At 34.5% G+C, this 21,909-nt stretch overlaps 1 protein-coding gene across 1 annotated transcript in view; it reads right to left on the bottom strand.

Annotated features, from left to right (window-relative positions):
* Nucleotides 1-21,909, bottom strand: part of Dach2 (dachshund family transcription factor 2) — a 512,021-nt gene that overhangs the window by 97,620 nt on the left and 392,492 nt on the right. Inside the window, exon 5 of the mRNA XM_052170278.1 lies at nucleotides 9,661-9,819. Coding sequence (XP_052026238.1) covers nucleotides 9,661-9,819 — 159 coding nt within the window. The remainder of the gene's footprint in view (nucleotides 1-9,660; nucleotides 9,820-21,909) is intronic.

The following is a 21,909-nucleotide window of genomic DNA, read 5'->3' as shown; positions in this document are numbered from 1 at the left end:
GAAATATGCTTACTTAAAATCCAATTGACATGCAAACTAAATGTAAACTACAAACAGAATTTAACAGTCCATTAGTAGTTTTAAAATACAATTCACCAAATACTTCAAATAACCATGAAGGACTTAAAGAGTCACACTTTTAGATCCTGACCTGCAATACCTAATTGTCAATCGGCTAAAATTCCTCAGACTCTAAGCTAATATTTACATTGGAGGCCAGTTTAAAAGTGACCCTGACATCAGTTACATATGCAAAGCATATGCAAATAAATTACTTAAATCAACCTTTTGCTAAAGCTGGAAACATTAAATTAAAACCCATCAACAGTATAAAACATGATAGCAATGTGGTTTATTTAATTCACATGCCAGATATGTATGTAGACTTTTAATAACATGGTGATAAATGTAAACCTGAGTTTTAAAAATTGTCATCAGAATTCGTATTTTCATTCTTGCTAACCACAAGGACCTAACACAAGCTATTATCAGCATCTTTTCTGCTGTACCTTAGCATTCTAGCAACTAATGCATGCACCATCTTTTCCTAACCATGAAGGGTACAAACTTCAGTTAAACTCCAATTGTCCATCTAAATCTAACATCAATTTGTCTAAAGTCATGTTTGTTGATCTCTATAGAATCTTTTCATTTCCATAGTGATATCAGACAGCATTCCCTGCAATAACAATTTCCAATGTTTTTGGCTGCTCTTCTTAAGCCATTTCAGTTACTCCTTCACTCCAATTTGTAAACTATCAGTGATTAATTTCTATACTAGAATGACACACACCTTCCTTGAGTTTGGTAATTGAATTTCTAATTCTTCAGTCTAGCTCTACAGTACTATTTGGATTTTTCTATAGTTGTAACTCATCATAGCATCGCCTCACATGGATGATTTTCTTGGGAACTGCATCTCTAACCCAGCATAACACAATACAACACAACAATTTTTAAAAGATAAAATCTAATTTTATTAAATAATTTTTTTGCTTCTCCCAGTGGTGAACCCTCCTATTGGTTGTCCAATGTAGAGTGGTCATCCATGAAGCCATATGTATGCTAATAACAAAAACAGACTAAGCAGGTTGTATTTATGTTCTCATACATACACATACACACACACAAATACACAGGGGATAGTGATACAATTCTATCTCAATTTAAAACATTAAAGACTATTTGTACTTTTAGGTTTGTAGAATAGAAAAGCCAAAAAATGCTATACAGTATCCCCAATCTCCCTGCACAGCTAAACTTTTTATTAGTATACAAAATTATTGTAGTATATTGTTCTTAATGGGAGTGGGTGGGTTGGTGAGCAGGGGGAGGCAGGGATGGGATAGGGTGTTCTTGGAGAGGAAAACCAGGAAAGGGGATAACATTTGAAATGTGAATAAAGAAAATAATAAAAAACAAGTATATCATTACTTATAAATTATTATTTATCAAATTACTTAGGTTATACTAGAAATCAAATTTTGAATTATAACTCCTTAAGTATTAAAAATGCATAATATCTTGGATCTAAGACTTTAGTATCATACAGAGTGATTTCAGTACATCAAAACACACTGTGTTTTTCTCTTGAGCTTTCTATTCTACTTAACCTCTGGCAACTACTAAACTTTATTTTGTCTTTATAGATTTGCTTTTTTTCTTAATGTCATATAGTCAGATTCATGCATTATTTAGCCTGTTAAGATGCATTATTTTGTACTTATTAATGTGCATATAACACTTATTCAAGTCTATATAAGGAATGACAGGATATATACATATATATATACATATATATATGCATACATACTTTTTATTGTGAAGTTATTGATTTATGAATACAAATTATATATTTAATTCTTATAATGTATTATATATACCATTGAGATTATTCACTACTTCTTGTTATATAATTGCTAAAGTGTGTATTTCAAGAAGTTTTATCTACAATATAAAAATATATGATAGCTCAGAGTATTTTCCTATTACCTAATATACATGAGATCAGTACACTTTTCTGATATTAGAAAAACATATCCCCCCTCTTCTTTTTTAACCTGCTAAGATGTTTATGATCTCATTAAAGGACCAGCTTTCACTTCTATTATTCATTTAAACTGAAGTTCTGTTTTTAATTTCATCAATTGGTACAAAATTATTTATTGATTCTTTTGAAGTTACTTTGGATTCATTTGAATTATCTTTTTGTAGAAGAAAATTCAGGCACAACCTGGTGGTCAGTCTATGTGGCACAGTGTGTTTTTAAATAAGATGACATACCATGCTTCTAAATATTCCCAGAACCCAGAAAAATGAAGTCTGAAGTATAGTGAGTAGCCAGGAGCATACCTGCTGATGTATCTGCACCCTAATGTCTCCATTAATGTGCTTTTCTTTTTTGCAAAGAGACCTTGGTGGTAAGAGCACTAACTGTGTAATCTGAGTAAATGTGCTAACCAATCTGAGTCAATAGGCTTCCACTACAATAAGTAGCTGTTCACGTGCCAGAGTAGACACTGTTTCCTGAACAAGGCATTTTATAAGATTCTATTTCTTTAAAGTTTTTACTATAGATTTTATGGTCCATAATGTGTTTGTCTTGGTGATGTCCCATGTGAATTTAAGAATATATATTATTATGCTATTAGATAAAGTAATTTAAAATGTCTATTAAATTTGGTTTTTTAATTGTGCTGCTCAGTTCAATTATGCCCATCTTCTAGATGTGTCAATTACTTCTAGGTAGGTGATAAAGGATTCAAGAGTAGATTCATTCATTTTCTGTAAATTATATCAGCTTTTCCTCACATAATTTAACACTGTTATCTGGTGCAAGCACTTGAAGTTATGTTATGCCATTTTAAATGAAATTGATAATTTAGTTTTGGTTTCTCTGAAGTTGGCTTTTGGAAATTATATAGTTACCCCAGCTTATTTTAAATGAGTTTCCCTTAGGAGGCATATATTTGTTTCTTCTTTTATCAACATTTTTTATTATTTTTGATTTTATAATGTTGTTTGTGGCTTCTGTTAGTTTTGTTGCATTTTGCTGAGTCAGGAGAGAATTTCAAAGAGAACAAGTTCACCTTCAAGTAAAAGCAAAACAAAAACAAAACAAAACAAAAAAAAAACAAAAAACCCCCTCATTTTTGATGCTATTAGGATACACACACCAGTTGCTATCATTTAATTGGCCAACTGAGATCATTTCCTCGAAAAGTGGTTAATAAAACTAATTTAAGTAGCTTCTGCATTTATTTTTATTTGATGTTTACATGTTTTCTTAATCTTTTTTGCTATCTTCCCACTTTTAATGCCTTCATAGGTTTTAATGTAACAATTTATAACAATTTCACTTCTTACTTTCCCTAGTCTCTCATCTCCCTGTTATGTCACTTATAGATAAGTTTATTGTTTGGTTTGACCGATTTTAAATTTAATGATTTTTTTTTGAGAACTACATATATGAGTTCTGTATTTATAACATTTCCACTCCTCTCTTAACCTTCCAACTCCTCCCATATCCCTCAATTCCCTCTCAAATCCAGGAACTCTATTGCTTTAATTACACACGCACACGCGTGTGCGTGCACACACACACACATATACACACACACAGACACACAGACACACACAGACACACACACACACACACCTCGATGGGTCTATTCTTTACTGTTGCTCACATTGCTCATATGTGTATGAATTTATGGCTAATAGCTTGGGTTTTCATGTAGATTTAGAATTCTTCTGTATGTAGTTAGAAATATTACTTCTTAAATATATGGATAATACAAGTGCCATATAAAAAGAGTATTTTCTTTTTTTATTAATTACTTTATTTACATTCCAAATGGTGCTCCCCTTTCTTGTCCCTCATCCACTAGTTCTTCACTCCATGCTCCCTCCCCTTTGCTTCGGAAAGGATGCTCCCCCATCCACCCACTCTCTCATCTCACCCTGATAGCATTTGCATCCCTCTTTTCTGGGGAAACAAGTTTCTACAGGATTAAGTGTATCCTTTCTAACTGAGGCCTGACAAGGAAGTTGTCTCCTCCATATGTAGCAGGGTGGGGGGCCACAGAACAGCCCATGTATGCTCTTTCTTAGTCCCTGGAAGCTCGGAAGATTCCTAGTTAGTTGATACTGTTGTTCTTCCTATGGGATTGCAAACTCATTCAGCTCCTTCTGTCCCTCTGTCTTTCCTCTAACTCTTCCAAAGGGGTCCCCTGACCTCAGTCCAATGGTTGGCTATAAGTATCTTCATCTGTGTCAGTCAGATGCTAGTACAGCCTCTCAGAGGACAGCCATGCCTGGCTCCTGTCTGCAAGCACAACATGCCATCAGTAATTGTGGTAGGGTTTGGTGCATGCTCTTGGAATGGATCCCAAGTTGGGTTGGTCACTGCAGGTCCTTTATTTCAGTCTCCTCCATTTTTGCCCCTTCATTTCCTTTAGACAGGAATAATTTTCATCAATAATTTTGAAGAGGATTTTCAATTCTTCTCTCCTAGTGGAATTTATTTCACTTATCTACAAGGAATAATCACTCAGTTGGCTACTTTATGAACAGATTATTATGGTAAATTAAGAACAAGAAAAAATTTACATTTTTTTATTGATTTCAGAATTTTCAAGCTGTATCATTTTTTTTTCTTACTGAATTACTGTCGACACCATATTTTCTACATCAGGTCTGTGGCAATAGTGCCACATTCTTTCTTGCATTTTCTCTGCCTTGTTTATTTTTGCCATTTGAATGATAGGCATGCTTGTAGCATGCTATGATATTTAACATATTAGTGTACTTTTGACATGTTTCTTTCTATTTCAATAATTTTAGAAAAAATCCATCGCTTGTTTGAACCTGATCAGTGAATGAAGCTGCATGAGAAGATTTCTGAGTGCTTGGAAGAAAAGTCCAAGTAACCCGTTTGTAACCCATTTCTCCACAACATAGTTTGTTCTTGGAATGTGCTTTTGTGCTGCTTCCAGGTAAAATGAACAGACATGGGCTTACTTAAGATTACTCGTTATCTAACCTATTATTATTCAGAATGATGTTTCTAAGCACAAATTGTCATCTTGAATGTATACAGCCTAAACTCATGTTCTCTGGCATTTTTGAATATATACAACTTGAACCCAAGTGAACTTTGCTCATTCACTTGGCAAAATCTTATCTAACTCTTAGAATATAAATTGCCCTAAATAAAGTTGGTTATTATATAAGAATTTGCTCTGTTTCATTTTAAGGCCTCACTCTTCCAGGTTCACACAGCCAACTAGAGCAACAACAATCACTGATAATTCAAATAGTTTACCATTTGTATTTTTGTTTACTTTTCCTTGTATATTATCATTTCTAGAACACAACATCTCAGGTAAATAAGCTATGATTTTTCTTTTTCAGTTGGATTTTTAATAGTAAAATAAAAATAATTTTATAAGAGAACAAAAACTAACAATAATAATAATAATGAAAGCAAATGGAAAAGAGTCTAAGAAAATGTACAAGAAACAAATTGAGATGCAGAGACCCACTCTTTTGTATACTCTAGGATCCCCCTAGAAACAATAAATTTTAAGGCATAATGAATTCACAAAGGACAATCTTTTTGCTTCCTCTTCCACAGTGTTCCCTGAGCCCTGAAGGGGGAAGGATTGATGGAGATATTAGCTGAGTATTCTAAGTTTTCTCATTATCGTTGCCTGTGAGTCTGTGTTTGTTCCCATCTGCTACATGAGGAGGCTTCTCTGATGATGGATGATCAGCTGATACATGAGTATAGCAGAATGTCAGTAGGAGTCATTTCATTGCTGTAATTTTTTTGTTGTCATTATTTAGACAAGTGGTACTTGGTTTTACCCTAGGTGCAGGCTATCTAGTCTCATGTTCAAGGTTCTATGAGTAGTGTTAAGTATGGGCTCTATCTCATGGAGTGGGCCTTAAGTCAAATTAGTGGTAAGTTGGTGCTTAGTTCCTCCCACAAATTGTATAATACCATTGCCCTAACATATCTGCAGATCACCATTATAAATCAAAGGGTTTATGGCTGCATTGATGGTTACACATCTTCTTTAGTGACTTGTAGAATACCTCCTATATCAAAGATGTAAGCACAGAGGGGTGAAGGCTCTCTGTAGACACCAGCTCAACTTCTTCAAGTTCAATGAGTTGTTTATTTTCTTCAGTAATAGGGCTTTTCCTTTAACTGACAAAGAACAATCTGTGGTCTTGTAAACATCCTTGATTGTTTGGAGATTCTCATGGAAACCTTTCACCAACAACTCAATTAAATATATCGCAATTCTGATTTCCTCTTGTCACCAAATGATGCTTGCAAAACCAGAGACCCTTGTGGCTGATGTTGATTTCTTTAAGTATCCTACAGACATTGATCTTTTTTCTTTGGAGAAGTTTCTGCTTAGGTTTGTACACCAGTTTCAATTTTCTTCGTTGTTTTTATTTGAGTTCTTTGAGTTCTTTCTTTATTTTGGATACTAGATCTCTATCAGACTTGGAGTTTGTAATAAATAATATCTCCTTCTGTAGGCTGCCACCTTGTCTGAATGATAATGTCATTTGTCAATTTCATGAGGACCCATTTATTAGTTGTTAATCACAGTGCCTTGCTAATGTTGTTCTGTTAAGAAAGTGTTCTTTAGTGCCAGTGAGTTTGGAATTATCCTATACTTTTTCTTCTGTTAGATGTAGACTAACTGGTTTTGTGTTTATTAGTTTGTTCAGGATGATAAGTATGGACCTATTTAGATTCTTCGATATGTGGCCATCTAACTTGAGCAGTGCTTATGTTTTGTTTATCAGAAATCAGGTGTCCAAAGGTATGTGGACTAATGTAGGGGACTTTATTTTGATTGCATTGATAAAAGTGTCTGGTTCTGTGCCACTTCCTTGTTGGTTTTATTATTATAGCTCTGTAGTACAATTTGAGGTCAATAATGTTCCAAAATTATTTTTATTATTTATTATTTAGGAATATAGGGGTCATCCTTATATTTATTTATAATATTATATATTATTTAGGAATACAGGTGCATTTACATAGAAAGCTAAATATTATTATCTTAAGATCTACAAATAATTCTGTTAATATTTTGATTGGGCTTACATCTAATGTAAAGATTGCTTTTGCTAGCAGGGCCACTTTTTATGTTAATCTTACCAATTCATGAACATTGGAAATCTTTCCATCTTCTGAGATCTTCTTCAATTCATTCTTCAAAGACTAGACATTCTTATCAAACAGGTTACCACAAGATATTTCATATTATTTGAGGTTATTTTGAAGGTTATTGTTTCCATTATTTCTTGTTCAGTTCATTTGTCATTTGTATAAAGCGAGGCTGTTTTATTTTTTAAAGAAATTAATCATTTGGAGTCATTTAAGTATATTTCATATCGTATACAAATAATGATCCTTCGACTTCTTCCTTTCTAATTCATATCTCCTTAATCTCCTTTAGTTGTCCTATTGCTCTAGGTGAGATTTCAAGTACTATATTGAATAGATAGGGAGAAAGTGGATAGCCTTTTCTTGTTCCTAACTTAACTGAAATTTCTTTGATGTTTCTCTCCATTAAAGGTAATATTGTCTCTGAGCTTGCTATTACTGCTTTTATTATCTCCTTGTATCCTTCATCTCTCCAGGACATTTTTCATGATGGGGTGGTAGATATTGTCAAAGGCTTTTTATGCAAACAATTAGATAATCATGTGGTTTTTGTCTTTCAGTTTGCTTTTATGATTGATTACATTTATTTGCCTCTGGGATGAAGCCTTCATGACCATAATGGATAATCTTTTATATGCATTCTTGGGTTTGATTTGTAAGTATTTATTGGGAATTTTGTATTTTTGTTCATAAGAAAAATGGGCTATGTTTCTTTCTTTGATAGGTATTTATGTTCTTTGAGTATCATGGTCATCAGGGCATCATAAAACAAATTGGGCAATATTCTTTCTGTCTTTTTTGTGAAATTATTTGGAAAGTATTGACATATATTCTTCTTTCATTTGGGAAATTTCTATTGACTAATTTCAGATTCACAAATTACACATTATCCAATAAAAATTATTCATCATAATATAAAAGGGACCTTTTTCTTTTCTAATGTATCTATTGACTCTTTTTGAGTTTTTAATCTCTGTTTACATCATCTGTGTTATTATATATTATACCACATTTCCATTACTTCAGCATTCATCAGGAATTTTATATAGTTAGTAGTTAATTCTAAAATAGCTGCTATATTTGTATCAGTGTTGGTATTTCCTGTGTCTCTTTAGATTTAATCTTATTTTCTGTGTATGTATGTGCAGATGTGCTTATACATGTATATTTCAGACCAGAAGTAAAAGTATATTGCCTTATTCAATATCTCTTCACCTCAGTTTTTGAAGCATGTTTTTTTTTTTTTTTTTTTTTTTTTTTTTTTTTTTTTTTTTTTTTTTTTTTTTTTACTGAACCTAGAGCTCACTGATTTTGTTAGAATGTCTTCAGAAGAGTTTCAGGCATCCAAGTTCCTCTGGCTGCATCCCATATAATGCTCAGATTATAGACTCAATCTTGTGCTCAAGTTTGTCATGTCATCTAGGGATGTAGACATATATTCTCAAGAACTCACAAGATATTGTGTCAATCCTGGGGCTGTATTTGAATCATCTTTTCACGAACTATGTTTTCTGGTGGCTGGTTGAATGCCCCATATGATTTATCAGGTGCATAATGACTGAAAAGACTATGTCTTTAGGTAAATGTTTTAGGTTGAACAAGATTTGAGTTAGATTAAATTAAGTATGTGATAGCTGGTGTTCAATTTTCCTCTTGTTTCCTTCAGTGTTCTTGTTTTTGAACCCCAGATTTTGTTTTTTCTCTTGGAATTCCAAAATGTATGGTGCCTGAAGCTTTGGGTTCTTCCATCTACAACAAACTTCTATTATACAAAGTACTTATTCTGGTGATGTATATTATGAGGGATAACTGTTTCAGAATTCTTCTGTTGTTTCAACCCCAGGGCTCAATGGGGGAATAAAACTCTTAGAAAAGGAGTAATGAACTTCTTTTCTGCCAACTCTTGTTTATAAGAAACGTAATATTTTATCTAAGTAAATTAATGAAAGCTCTATTTTGCAGCAGAAGGCTTTAAGAGTATTTTAACTCCTTATAGAGAAAACTGTTCATATCTATATTCATATCCAAAGCAATATTAATTATTATAATTTACATAACAATTATTCTATCGAATTAATTATTAATGTATTTACCTTTGATAACTTGTAACACTTATAATAACATAAAATTGTTCTATTTCCATTGCTACCTTATAAGTGTAGAAATGGAGACTTATACCCTCTTGATGACTGGAATTTGAAATCCAAGTCGATATGATCTTGTAAATATTCTGTTTAGGCAACTCACGCATACTAACATACTTTTATTCTGTTGTGTTGCCTTCCCAGTTACCTATATGATATAAATTCTATATTTCCAAAGAAGTCACTATTTCTTCCCATGATATTGAACTCTTTATTCCATGTTAAGAGAAATAGAACAAATTTTACCATTCCAAGATAAGTAGAATGTCTTGCCTTTTATTTTTAACAAATCCAATTTTGTTAGCATAGTATACGTACGATTGCTTAGCAAGTGATTCTGTTGGAGTGGATTAAGGGTAGGAGTACCACCAAGGCCTGCCTGGCCAGCAAGTGCTGCATGAGCAATTCCATGTTGAGGTCCAGGAGCAGCAAGTGGAGATTGTATCTTATCTTTATCCCAGGAGGATTCACTTCCACCTAAAAAAATCGAAATGAAAAGTTTTCAGTTAACAGCTTTTCCATGAAAAATTTTAAAATCTTCATTGTAGAACTGTAATAAATAGTACCTCTTTTATTGATCTGCAAACCCACAATCTTAATTTCAGACCCATGAGTGCCCACAAACACTGTTTGTTTAGGAGCTACCCTTCTTGGGTAAGTCATATCTTCCTTTTCTCTTACTTTCTGTCCAACTCTCTGCAATTTGAAAAATCCACAAGCCTTGTTGCAGACCTGTAGCCCGCATAATCCCTGTCATGTAAGCTACCTTAGCTTCTTCCCTTTAAAAGGCCTTTGCATTCTCTAACACATGGTGTATGCATACTCACAAGCCTAGATCCTGGCCTTGAAAGATCTTCATTTGTGATATCCCTATGCTTAACTTAGCATACCCATCAACTTAATCTAACCTACCTCAAGAGACACATTTCTTGCCCCTGGTCCCATCTAAGGAATGGCACATTATTATATCATACATACAACCAAAGAAACAAGTTCACATGCCTAGGTCAAATCAGAACAATAAAAACAGTGACCACAACAACATAACCACCAGCAATAAAAACAAAAAATGGCAACAACAAAATCTTGACCAAAACAGCATGTCTCCCACAAAACTTACTAATATTCTGCAAGTGTTCTCTAGTAGAAACTACCTAAGTTAATGCCAGAACACATAGTATTTATAAAATAATCATAAACTTAATAAAAGAATTCAGGAATTTTAAGAAGACATAAAGAAACATTTCATTTAACTTTATTAGCATAGCAATAAATGCTATAGTAGTGTTCAAGAAAATATAAATCCACCTGAATGAAAAAATAAAGATAAATTGGAATTTAAAAACTGAATTCCAAAAAGATATCAAAATATCAAAGATAAAACAAGCTGAAGTGAAGATGGTTTTGAAAACTTCGTATTCCAGTTAGAAACTTCCGGAGAAAGCTTTACAAGTAGAATGAATAAAGCAGAAAGTAGGATGAGAGAGCCCAAACATAAAATAGACAATATATATGAAATAAGCAAAGATAAAAATTAAAAAAAGTGAAAAGAGGAGGGTAGATTACTTGAGTGAGGAAACCCAGACCTAGAAAGAGAAAGGTTGAATGTTCTCTCTCATCTGAGGCTCCTATCTTCACATCTTCAGATGTGAGTTAATAAGGGAAAACAGCAAAAAAACAAGACAGTAAAAGGAGCCGTGCTGAGCTGTGGCATGGGTGGGAAACAGAGAGGGGAAGAGTATGGAATAGGTTATCTGACTGGGGAAATGTTCGAGGAAGTAGATAAACACAGGAGGATAGAGGATGGTAAAAATTAGGACATCTGAAAAATTCATAAGCAATCACATGATTAAATATATACCTAAAATAAACTACAATACATCTAAGTATGTGTACAAATAAACATATGTAGTTTAAATAAAAAAATCTTAAGCTGAAAATTTTCGTTTCAAAAACAAATCACCATGTATTAAAAATCCAATATGAGTCATGAAAAGCCCTATTTCAAGCTGTTGGTCTTTGTCTAAGAGATTCCCAAAACATTGCAGGCTAGTGTTATTGCTTTTGCTTGTCTCCTAGCAGTGGAAGGTTAATCCCTATTGTGAAGATTCCATGATCTTCTGATACAAGGAATAGGGCTACTTCAGCTGCTGGACTTTAGGTTAGCTTTTGTAAAACCATAAATCATTATTCAAGGTTACAACATATGGAAGAAGCAGAAGTCCTACCCAAGCTTTGATGTCTATGAACCATAACAGTGATCATAGGATTCAATATCCCTAAAGGTTCTGTAGTGGAATGCATACTTGGGTAATAACCAATAGTTCTCTATTTGAACTTAAGACCTCTAGAGGTGAGCATTGGTTACATTGCTTTGTACTCCCCATTCATGGTGCATTTCCAGCCATCCATCCAGGAACTGTTGGGTCCACGAATGAAAGACACACACACACACACACACACACACACACACACACAATTAGATTATTTTTGAAATAGCTAAAGGCTAGGAAGTTCTAATCCTCTGCCTTGCTACCCCAGGTCCAATGACTACTTACTCAAATTATTTCATGGCTACTTGTCTCTCTCCTACAGCACTAAATCTGATCTGTCTCCTACCACATCCTGGTGATCCTCCTATTCCTCCTCCCCTCTGTCCTAGCCCTTGCAAATCTCAAGGTCCCTCCCATTCGGCCTTTGCCCAGCTACTGATGTTGGCTCTTTATTGAACAATCAAAAACCTAGGAGACAAGGACCTTCAGTATTTGGACACAGATTCCTGATTAAATCAAAGCATTTGAACCAATCCCCAACAAAGAACCACTCAACAAGAGGAAATTCTGAACTGGTACTAAAAATCTAGCCAATTCCCCAAAGCTTGTGAAATTATAGATTGTGGAGGACAACCTACAACTACTTCTTTATTAAATCAGCATAATTGATAAATACATTCAAACTATTTATCCTTATACCCACAGAATTTTAGTTCTCACCCTTTATCAATGAGGAGTGGCCCCTGGTTCTGGAAAGACTCAGTGAAACAATATTTAGCAAAACCAGAACGGGGAAGTGGGAAGGGGTGGATGGGAGGACAGGGGAAGAGAAGGGGGCTTACGAGACTTTCGGGGAGTGGGGGGGCTAGAAAAGGGGAAATCATTTGAAATGTAAATAAATTATATCGAATAAAAAAAAAGAAGAAAAAAAAATAAAACTTTTCTTTGCAACAGATGGAGAACATTTATAGAACACAACCAATGAAAATACAGTTGGGGAGCCAGGTCCCAACAGAAGCATCTACAGCATAATTCTTATACTTAGGGTTCAGTCAACACTGTCAAACAAGGAGAAGAAATATTGTAAGAACCAAAGTATTATAGAGTTTCTTTGGGATTATGTTTCCTAGTAATATCAGAAGCAATATCCATAAAGTATCAACAGCATGACTGACTGCCTAAACATGAGCTGAACAAGGACAGCAGGCAGGCTAAAGGGGATGGAGGAAAGCCTGTTCCGCAATGACCTTGTTCCTGTAAAGCCTATGGGCAGCTATAGAATGCAAAGATTGGGAAAAATAGTCTCACTCAGGAATGAGTAAATGTTCAACCTTGAAACTGTATATACAAGTAACATTATATAGAGTGAGCTAGTGTATTTATGCACTTAGTAATATATATGGTTATACATATATGCATATATGTATAGATATACAGATACAAACAGATACATACACATAACAAATAAAGAATAATTGAAACAGCAAGGAGGGATATGTGGGAGAGTTTAGAAGAAGGAAAAGAAGGAAAGGGAAAAATAATGAAATTTTATTATAATCAGAAAAAAATAGAAGTAATATTTTTTTAAATCACAAGATAGTAACATGCAAGCAATGTGAGATGACACTTATCTTGATTAGGGTTTCTATTGCTAGCAAGTTGGGGAGGAAAGAGTTTATTTGGCTTATAAGTCCATGTTACTGTTTTTCACTGAAGGAAATCAGGGCAGGAATCCAAACAGGGCAGGAACCCGGAGGCAGGAGCTGATGTAGGGGCCATGGAGGAATACTTTTTAACTTACTTTCTTGTCCTGCTTTCTTATAGAACCTAGGACCACCAGCCCAGGGATGAACCAATGCCCAAGGGAATGGGTCTTCACCCATCTATCACTAATTAAGAAAATGCTTAGCAGGGCATGGTGGCACATGCCTGTAATCCCAGCACTTGGGAGGCAGAGGCTGGCAGATTTCTGAGTTCAAGGCCAGCCTGGTCTACAGAGTGAGTTCTAGGACAGCCAGGACTACACAGAGAAACACTGTCTCGAAAAAACAACAACAACAAAAAATGCTTCACAGCAAGATCTTATGGAGACATTTTCTCATCTGATATTACCTCCTTTTAGATAAATCTTGTTTTTGTGCCATTTCTACTGATATATGGCTAGCCAGCACACCACCAAATGACCAAATCTTGAAATGGTAACACAGAAGAGGGAGAATAATCCAATGGCACCAACTAGATTTTTAACAAGAAAACTTTCCCAAACTAAGAAAAGACCATGCAGATTTAAAATGCACACAGAAACTCAAATGGACAAGATGAAAAAAAAATGTGTGAGATACCATAGTTGTAACAATAAATATGTAGAACAAATAAAATATTGAAAGTGTCAAGAGAACAGACAGAAATCATATACTAAGCTAAACCATCAACCTTATTTCTCAGTGGAAACTCTGTAAGTCAGAAGAGCCTGGAAGGCAGCTTTGCTCACCACTATATCACCAATGTCACACCAAGAGGATCAAGGACCTCAACATAAAACCAGATACACTGAATCTAATAGAAGAGAAGGTAGGAAAGAGCCTTGAACTCATTGGCACAGAGGGAAATTTCCTAAACAGAACTCCAATGACTCACACTCTAAGATGATAACTGAGACCTCATGAAACTGGAAAGTAAGGCAAAAGACATAGCCAATAAGACAAGTCAGCAACCTACAGAAAGGGAAAAATCATTAAAAATGTTTAGCATTTGCATTTAGTTTTATGACAAAACTGGATGAAGCTTTAATTTTTCTAACAACTTTCATGTTTATTAACTATCATGATAATCATAGTTTAGATTGTAGCTCTTTCTACCCTCTCTGATTATAGATACAAACTTTCCTCTCCTGTACAGATACAATGTCTATGAAGTAGGTGACTGGGGAATACTGGGTAATCTCTGTATGTGGGTTATCTGTTAACAGTTTGGACACAATGACATCTGAACAAAACCTCTTTTCATTTTTAAATAAACATAAATTAGCTTGAGACTCAGTCAAGAGTGCTTGGTGGTCTTAAACTCTGAGTTAGCCATGTCTCTTTGTCAAAATGTAACAATGTCTACTTTCCTTAAAATATTTTAAATTGTATTAATATGATCTATGTTCTGTCATAATATAGCTATTGATTCACCTATTTACCCCTTTAATATTTAGGCCTACCTATTCATTTAAATATAATAGTTTTTTGGAGAGTCCCTAGCTAGATAGCACAGACAGGATTCCATAAGCAACAAAATATTATTTCCTCAGCTATGATCTTGTCATGTTTGTTTTTTCTAGCTACCTCTTTACAGATGCCCATCTTCATCCTTTATGTTGATGAATTCATGTTTCTTTATTAGCTCACCCATGATGCTGATGTGTGCACTAAATTTTTATTTACAGGCTCCAGTCAGAAGGGATAAATTTTATGACTAACCGATGGTCTTCTTTTAACTTAGCATAGCCTCCACTTTAAAGGGTCTATTTACAAATAAACTCATTTGAGAGTTATGATTTTAATCTTTATTAAAATTAAAATGATGATAAACCATAAATGACAAAATTATTAACACATTAATGTTTCACTTGATTGGCTAGTTTAATCATTATCTTACCAGGAGACACCTACTCTAAACATGAATTTTGATAAGCTGATATTTAGCAGAAATTCACATCTTTAGAGTCAGTCTAAATGATAAAGTGATGAACTCTGGAGACATAATTTTTAGAGTGGACTTACAAATTTTTGTTGGATTAGTTGGAACCTTAAGTTTACAAATTTTAAATGTTCATTAAAAATTGTTTTAAAATGTTAGAGCTCCCAGGAGGTCATTTACATTGCTGCTTTCTCTTAGGAAATATAAATGAACAGAAGGATGCATTTAAAGCATAGAGCCTTTTTTACTAGGTGAGTAGCATTTTAGAAATGCAAAGAGTACTTATTTATACCTATTCATATTAAATTTGTCCATCACATTTCTATGCATGAATAAAATGTAGATCCATCTAATTCAATCACACATTGGACATTCTTCCTACCCCATCATTCCCAACACATAGTAACCCCATTTAAAGCTTTCAAGTTGACATTTACATTTTATTTAATCTTTCAGGGGAGGAGGTCATCCCACAACCAATTCTTGAAGTCAGAAAATAAAGTAGAAGAGATCAGTTCTCTCCTTCAAGCATATGGTCCTAGGTATTGAATTCAAATTTGGCAGCAAGTTGCTTTATCTGCTGAGCAATCTCACTGGTCCAAAGTACAAAGATATACAGACATAGCTTAAAATAACAAAAGCAACTATACATAAAGTCCACAGTCAATATCATCCTAAACAGAAAGTCAAATCAGTTGACTAAACTCACACAAATAACTAGAATGCCCACTTTCATCATTCTGATTCAACACAGTGTTTGAAGTCTTAGCTAGAAAAATATAGTAAGTGAAAGTGATAGAGGATAAAAATAATGAAAAAGTCAAAGTATCACTGTTTAAAAATGGTATTATTCTTGAGTTATTTGAATATATTGGATATTAGCCCTCTGTCGGATATAGACAAATAAAGAATATATTGAATAAAAAAAACTAAAAAACAACTTTAAGATATTAAGGAACAAAATTGATGATGAGATCAGAATATGGAAAGGGACTTCATGTTTCCAGAATGGTTGAGTTAATGTTGTGAAATTGATCATACTATCAAGAGCAATCTACAGAGTCAACACAATCTCCTTCAACATCTCAACAAAATTCTTGACAAAATTTGGAAACTCTTAAATTTCATATGGATACACACACACACACACACACACAAAACCTAACAAACCAGAAAGCAAAAGTCTTAAACAGTAAGGATTCCTGGCAGGGCTGCCATTTCTGAGTTTAAGTTATGCTATAGGGTGACACTAATAATATCAACATAGTACTAGTATAAAACAGACACTTTCATCAATAGGATAAAAATGAGGAATTGGTTAAAAGAACACTTACTCACAGTCATGTATATTTTGACAAAGGTCAAAGTTACATACTAGAGAAAGGGCATTCTCTTCAACCAACAGTCCTGGTGAAAGTGGATGACAACATGCAAAAAAATAAAACTAGACCCTTACAGCTCATCCTGTACAAAAGTCAGCTCCAAATACATCAAGGACCATACCCTAAGACAATATAACTTGAAGTCGACAAGGGAAAGTAGGGAATACAGCTGAACCAATGGCACAGGAAAGGATTTTCTGAATAAGATGTTAGTAGCCTAGTCATTAAGACCAACAATTGAAAAATAAGGCTCTCTAATTTTATGCAAGGTCCAATCAAAAAGAGGAACTCCAGGACTGGTAGTAGCAATGCAGCCAACTATCCACAGCTAGTGAGGTCATGGACCTTGGATAAGAATCTACAATAGTCACTTTATTAAGCTAGGATTATATTATATTCAAAATATATTTCCCCATGCACACCGATCAGTTAGTCCTCTTCCCAATTCAAAAACAAACAAACAAACAAGAAAACAAAACTATTTTTTGTGAAACAGATGAGGCAATTACAGAAAACAACTGAACAAAACACAGATTTTATGCTTCTTCAACAGAGCCCACCAAAACTAAGTCTTCATGATCATTGCAAAAGAGGCAGTAGAAAGATTGTAACTGCTAGAAAAACAGGAAGGTTGATGAAAAATTGTTTCCTCGAAACATCAGAAACAGCCAGGCGGTAGTGGCACACGCCTTTAATCCCAGCACTCTGGGAGGCAGAGGCAGGCAGATTTCTGAGTTCGAGGCCAGCCTGGTCTACAGAGTGAGTTCCAGGACTGCCAGGGCTACACAGAGAAACCCTGTCTCGAAAAAAACAAATCCAAAAACCAAAACAAACAAACAACAAAACCAACAACAAAAAATGAAACATCAGAAACTACTCACGAATGTGCATAAATATGGCTAAACAAGCCTAAACATGACTTAACCAAGGTCAACAACAATAGACTTGTTAACACAGAGAAAAGCTCCTGAGGCCTCAGCCCTAGAGAAATAACCATAGGAAACAATGCTGAGGATGAAATAGTCTGTCCCAAAGAAGAGCATAAAAATTTGTTCTCCATTACCAAATGGTCAGTACTGAAATCAAGTAACATTATACAGTTTGAATAGGTTGTATTTATACATGTATTTAGGAATGTGTATATATATGGTTATATATATATATATATATATATATATATATATATATATATATATATATATATATATATATATATATATATATATATATATAACTAATAAATAAATAGAGAAAAAGAGGCCTTGAATTTGAAAGAGAGCAAGGAGGTATATAGGAGAATTTTCAGGGAGGAAGGGGAAAGGAGAAATTATGTAATTTCATTATGGTCTCAATTTAAAAAAAAATAAAAAAAAAAACAAGATTACCCAAAGGTAGATTGTTTTTACTGAAAGCACACTGATTAAATATAGCAGAAAATTAAAAATAAAATGAAAGGAAAAGAAAGCATGCAAAATTATTTTTATTTAATAAAATTAAACAAACAAACAAACAAAAAAAACCAGGACTTTGATCCTTCCAAAGCCCCACTGTTACAGCACACCATCATTCATGTGAAGAGGAGGCCCATTGAATAGGAACATGTCTTTTTCAGTCACATATAAAATAAATTAAAAAAAAAAAACCTAAACGTCAAGAAAGCAAACTACTCAAATTTTAAAATGGACAACAAACTAAAGATATCAAAATATGGAAAAAACAAACTGCTGAGCAATACATCTTAAAATGTTAAATATCCTTAGAAATTGGGAAAATGCAAACATAAAAACAAGTTTAAAGGCAGTTGCCCTGTAATGTGGTGAGTATTTCAGGCCAAATTCCCTTATGAATATCGATGCAAAAATACTAAATAAAATTCTTGCCCACCGAATCCAAGGACACATCAAAATGATCATCCACCATGATCAAGTAGGCTTCATCCCAGGGATGCACAGATGGTTCAATATAAGGAAATCCATAAATGCTATCCACTACATAAACAAACTCAAAGAAAAGAACCACATGATCATTTCATTAGATGCTGAAAAAGCATTTGACAAAATTCAGCATCCTTTCATGCTAAAAGTCTTGGAAAGGACAAGAATCCAAGGCCCATATCTAAACATAGTAAAAGCAATATACAGCAAACCGGTAGCCAACATCAAACTAAATGGAGAGAAACTTGAAGCAATCCCACTAAAATCAGGGAATAGACAAGGCTGCCCCCTCTCTCCATATCTTTTCAATATAGTTCTTGAAGTCCTAGCTAGAGCAATTAGACAACATAAGGAAGTCAAAGGGATACAAATTGGAAAGGAAGAAGTCAAACTATCACTATTTGCAGATGATATGATAATATACTTAAGTGACCCCAAAAACTCTACTAGAGAACTCCTACAACTGATAAACAACTTCAGCAAAGTGGCTGGCTACAAAATCAACGCAAGCAAATAAGTAGCTTTTATATATTCAAAGGATAAGCAGACTGAGAAAGAAATTAGGGAAATGACCTCCTTCACAATAGCTACAAACAGCACAAAGTATCTTGGAGTGACTCTAACCAAAACAAGTGAAAGACCTATATGACAAGAACTTCAGGTCTCTGAAGAAGGAAATCGAAGAAGATCTCAGACAATGGAAAAATCTTCCATGCTCGTGGATTGGCAGGATTAATATAGTTAAAATGGCCATCTTGCCAAAGGCAATCTACAGATTCAATGCTATCCCCATAAAAATCCCAACCCAGTTCTTCATAGAACTGGAAAAAGCAATTCTCAAATTCATCTGGAATAGCAAAAAAACCCAGGATAGCTAAAACTATTCTCAACAGTAAAGAACTTCAGGGGGATTCAGTATCCCAGACATTAAACTCTACTACAGCAATAGTGATAAATACTGCATGGTATTGGTACAATATCAGGCATGCGGATCAATGGAATAGGATTGAAGACCCAGAAATGAACCAACACACCTATGGTCACTTGGTCTTCGACAAAGGAGCTGAAAGCATCCAGTGGAAAAAAGATAGTCTTTTCAACAAATGATGCTGGTTCAATTGGGGGTCAGCATGCAGAAGAATGCGCATCAATCCATTCTTATCTCCTTGTACCAAGCTCAACTCCAAATGTATCAAGGACCTCCACATAAAACCTGACACACTGAAACTAATCGAAAAGAAACTGGGGAAGACCCTGGAGGACATGGGCACAGGGGAAAAGTTCCTGAATAGAACACCAATAGCTTATGCTCTAAGATCAAGAATTGACAAATGGGACCTCATAAAACTACAAAGTTTCTGTAAGGCAAAGGACACTGTCAAAAGGACAAAATGTCAACCAACAGACTGGGAAAGGATCTTCACCAACCCTAAATCTGACAGAGAGCTAATATCTAATATATACAAAGAACTCAAAAAAGTAGAACCCAGAGAAATAACCCCATTAAAAAGTGGGATATGGAGCTAAACAAAGAATTTTCACATGAAGAATTTTGGAGAGCTGAGAAACACCTTAAGAAATGTTCAACATCATTAATCATTAGGGAAATGCAAATCCAAACAACCCTGAGATTTCACCTCACAGCAGTCAGAATGGCTAAGGTCAAAAACTCAGGAGACAGCAGGTGTTGGCGAGGATGTGGAGAAAGAGGAACACTCCTCCACTGCTGGTGGGATTGCAAGATAGTGCAACCACTTTGGAAATCAATCTAGCGGTTCCTCAGAAAACTGGGCATGTCACTTCCTGAGGACCCTGTTATACCACTCCTGGGCATATATCCAGAGGATTCCCCAGCATGCAATAAGGACACATGCTCCACTATGTTCACAGCATCCCTATTTGTAGTAGCCAGAAGCTGGAAAGAATCTAGGTGTCCTTCAATGGAGGAATGGATACAAAAAAATTGGTATATTTACACAATGGAGTACTATTCAGCCATTAGAAACAATGAATTCATGAAATTCTTAGACAAATGGATGGAGATGGAGAACATCATACTAAGTGAGGTAATCCAGTCTCAAAAGATCAATCATGGTATGCATTCACTGATAAGTGGATATTAGTTTAGAAACTTTGAATACCCAGGACATAATCCACAAATTAAATGATGTCCAAAAAGAATGGAGGAGTGGCCCCTGGTTCTGGAAAGACTCAGTGCAAGTGTATAGGGGAATTCCAGAACAGGGAAGTGGGAAGGGGTAGATGGAAGAACAGGGGGACGGAAGAGGGCTTATGGGACTTGCGGGGAGTGGGGACCCAGAAAAGGGGAAATCATTTGAAATGTATATAAAAATATATCAATAAAAAATAAAAATATAAAACAAATTTAAAAAAAGAAAAGGCTGAAATCTCAGCTCTGCCTGCACCACACCTGCCAGGATGCTGCCATGCTCCCACCTTGATGACAATGGACTGAACCTCTGAACCTGTAAGTCAGCCCCAATTAAATGTTGTCCTTATAAGAGTTGCCTTGGTCATGGTGTCTGTTCACAGCAGTAAAACTCTAAGACAGATGATTTGATTTTATGTTGATATAGCTTTTTCCAGATTCTAAAATAAAGGCTTCAATAAAGGAAAAAAAAAAAAAAAAAAAAGGTAAGGTGTGGAGGTGGCCATCTACCTGGGAGGAGTTGAGGGACTTGTATGCAATCAAAAGATATTATTAGAATTGTCAAATATTAACTATATAAAAATCTCTCCCCCCATTTTTTAAAATCTGAAATGAAGTCTTTAAGATTCAAAACCTATTTGATAAGGAAGTTTGTTCCTTGAACAAATAGGAAATCATTGCTTAAAAGTATATATACTATTAAAAATATCATTCAGCCCAGGATTACTACAAAATATGATACTTGACTCAGGCATCCTTCTATGAATTATGCTCATACACTTTACTAAATAAGTCTAAATCCCCAAATCCCAATGCATTTGTTTCTAAATTAAAATACTGCAAGATGTAAATATTCCCTGTGTACCATATGAGGCACCATGGCTAAAATCTTAATATTCAATTACCGAGTTTCAAAGATATTAGATATGTAGTTTACAAAAACATGGAGGCACAGTGACATTCTATATAACCTGCAGAATGTGGTGAAAGGGTTGGAAAGACAATTGCCATTTTGCATAATGTGATGAATATACATAAAATTAATTCTGTACAACCAATTTAAAAAAAAAAAACAGGTTTTGATTGCTATTCCTGGAAAGACTTGATACCATAGTGTAGAGGAA

The sequence above is a fragment of the Apodemus sylvaticus genome, chromosome X (genome assembly GCF_947179515.1).
Source record: "Apodemus sylvaticus chromosome X, mApoSyl1.1, whole genome shotgun sequence".
Lineage (NCBI taxonomy): Eukaryota > Metazoa > Chordata > Mammalia > Rodentia > Muridae > Apodemus > Apodemus sylvaticus.
The sequence above is the reverse complement of the archived record's forward strand: the minus strand, read 5'-3'. Positions and strand labels throughout refer to the sequence as shown.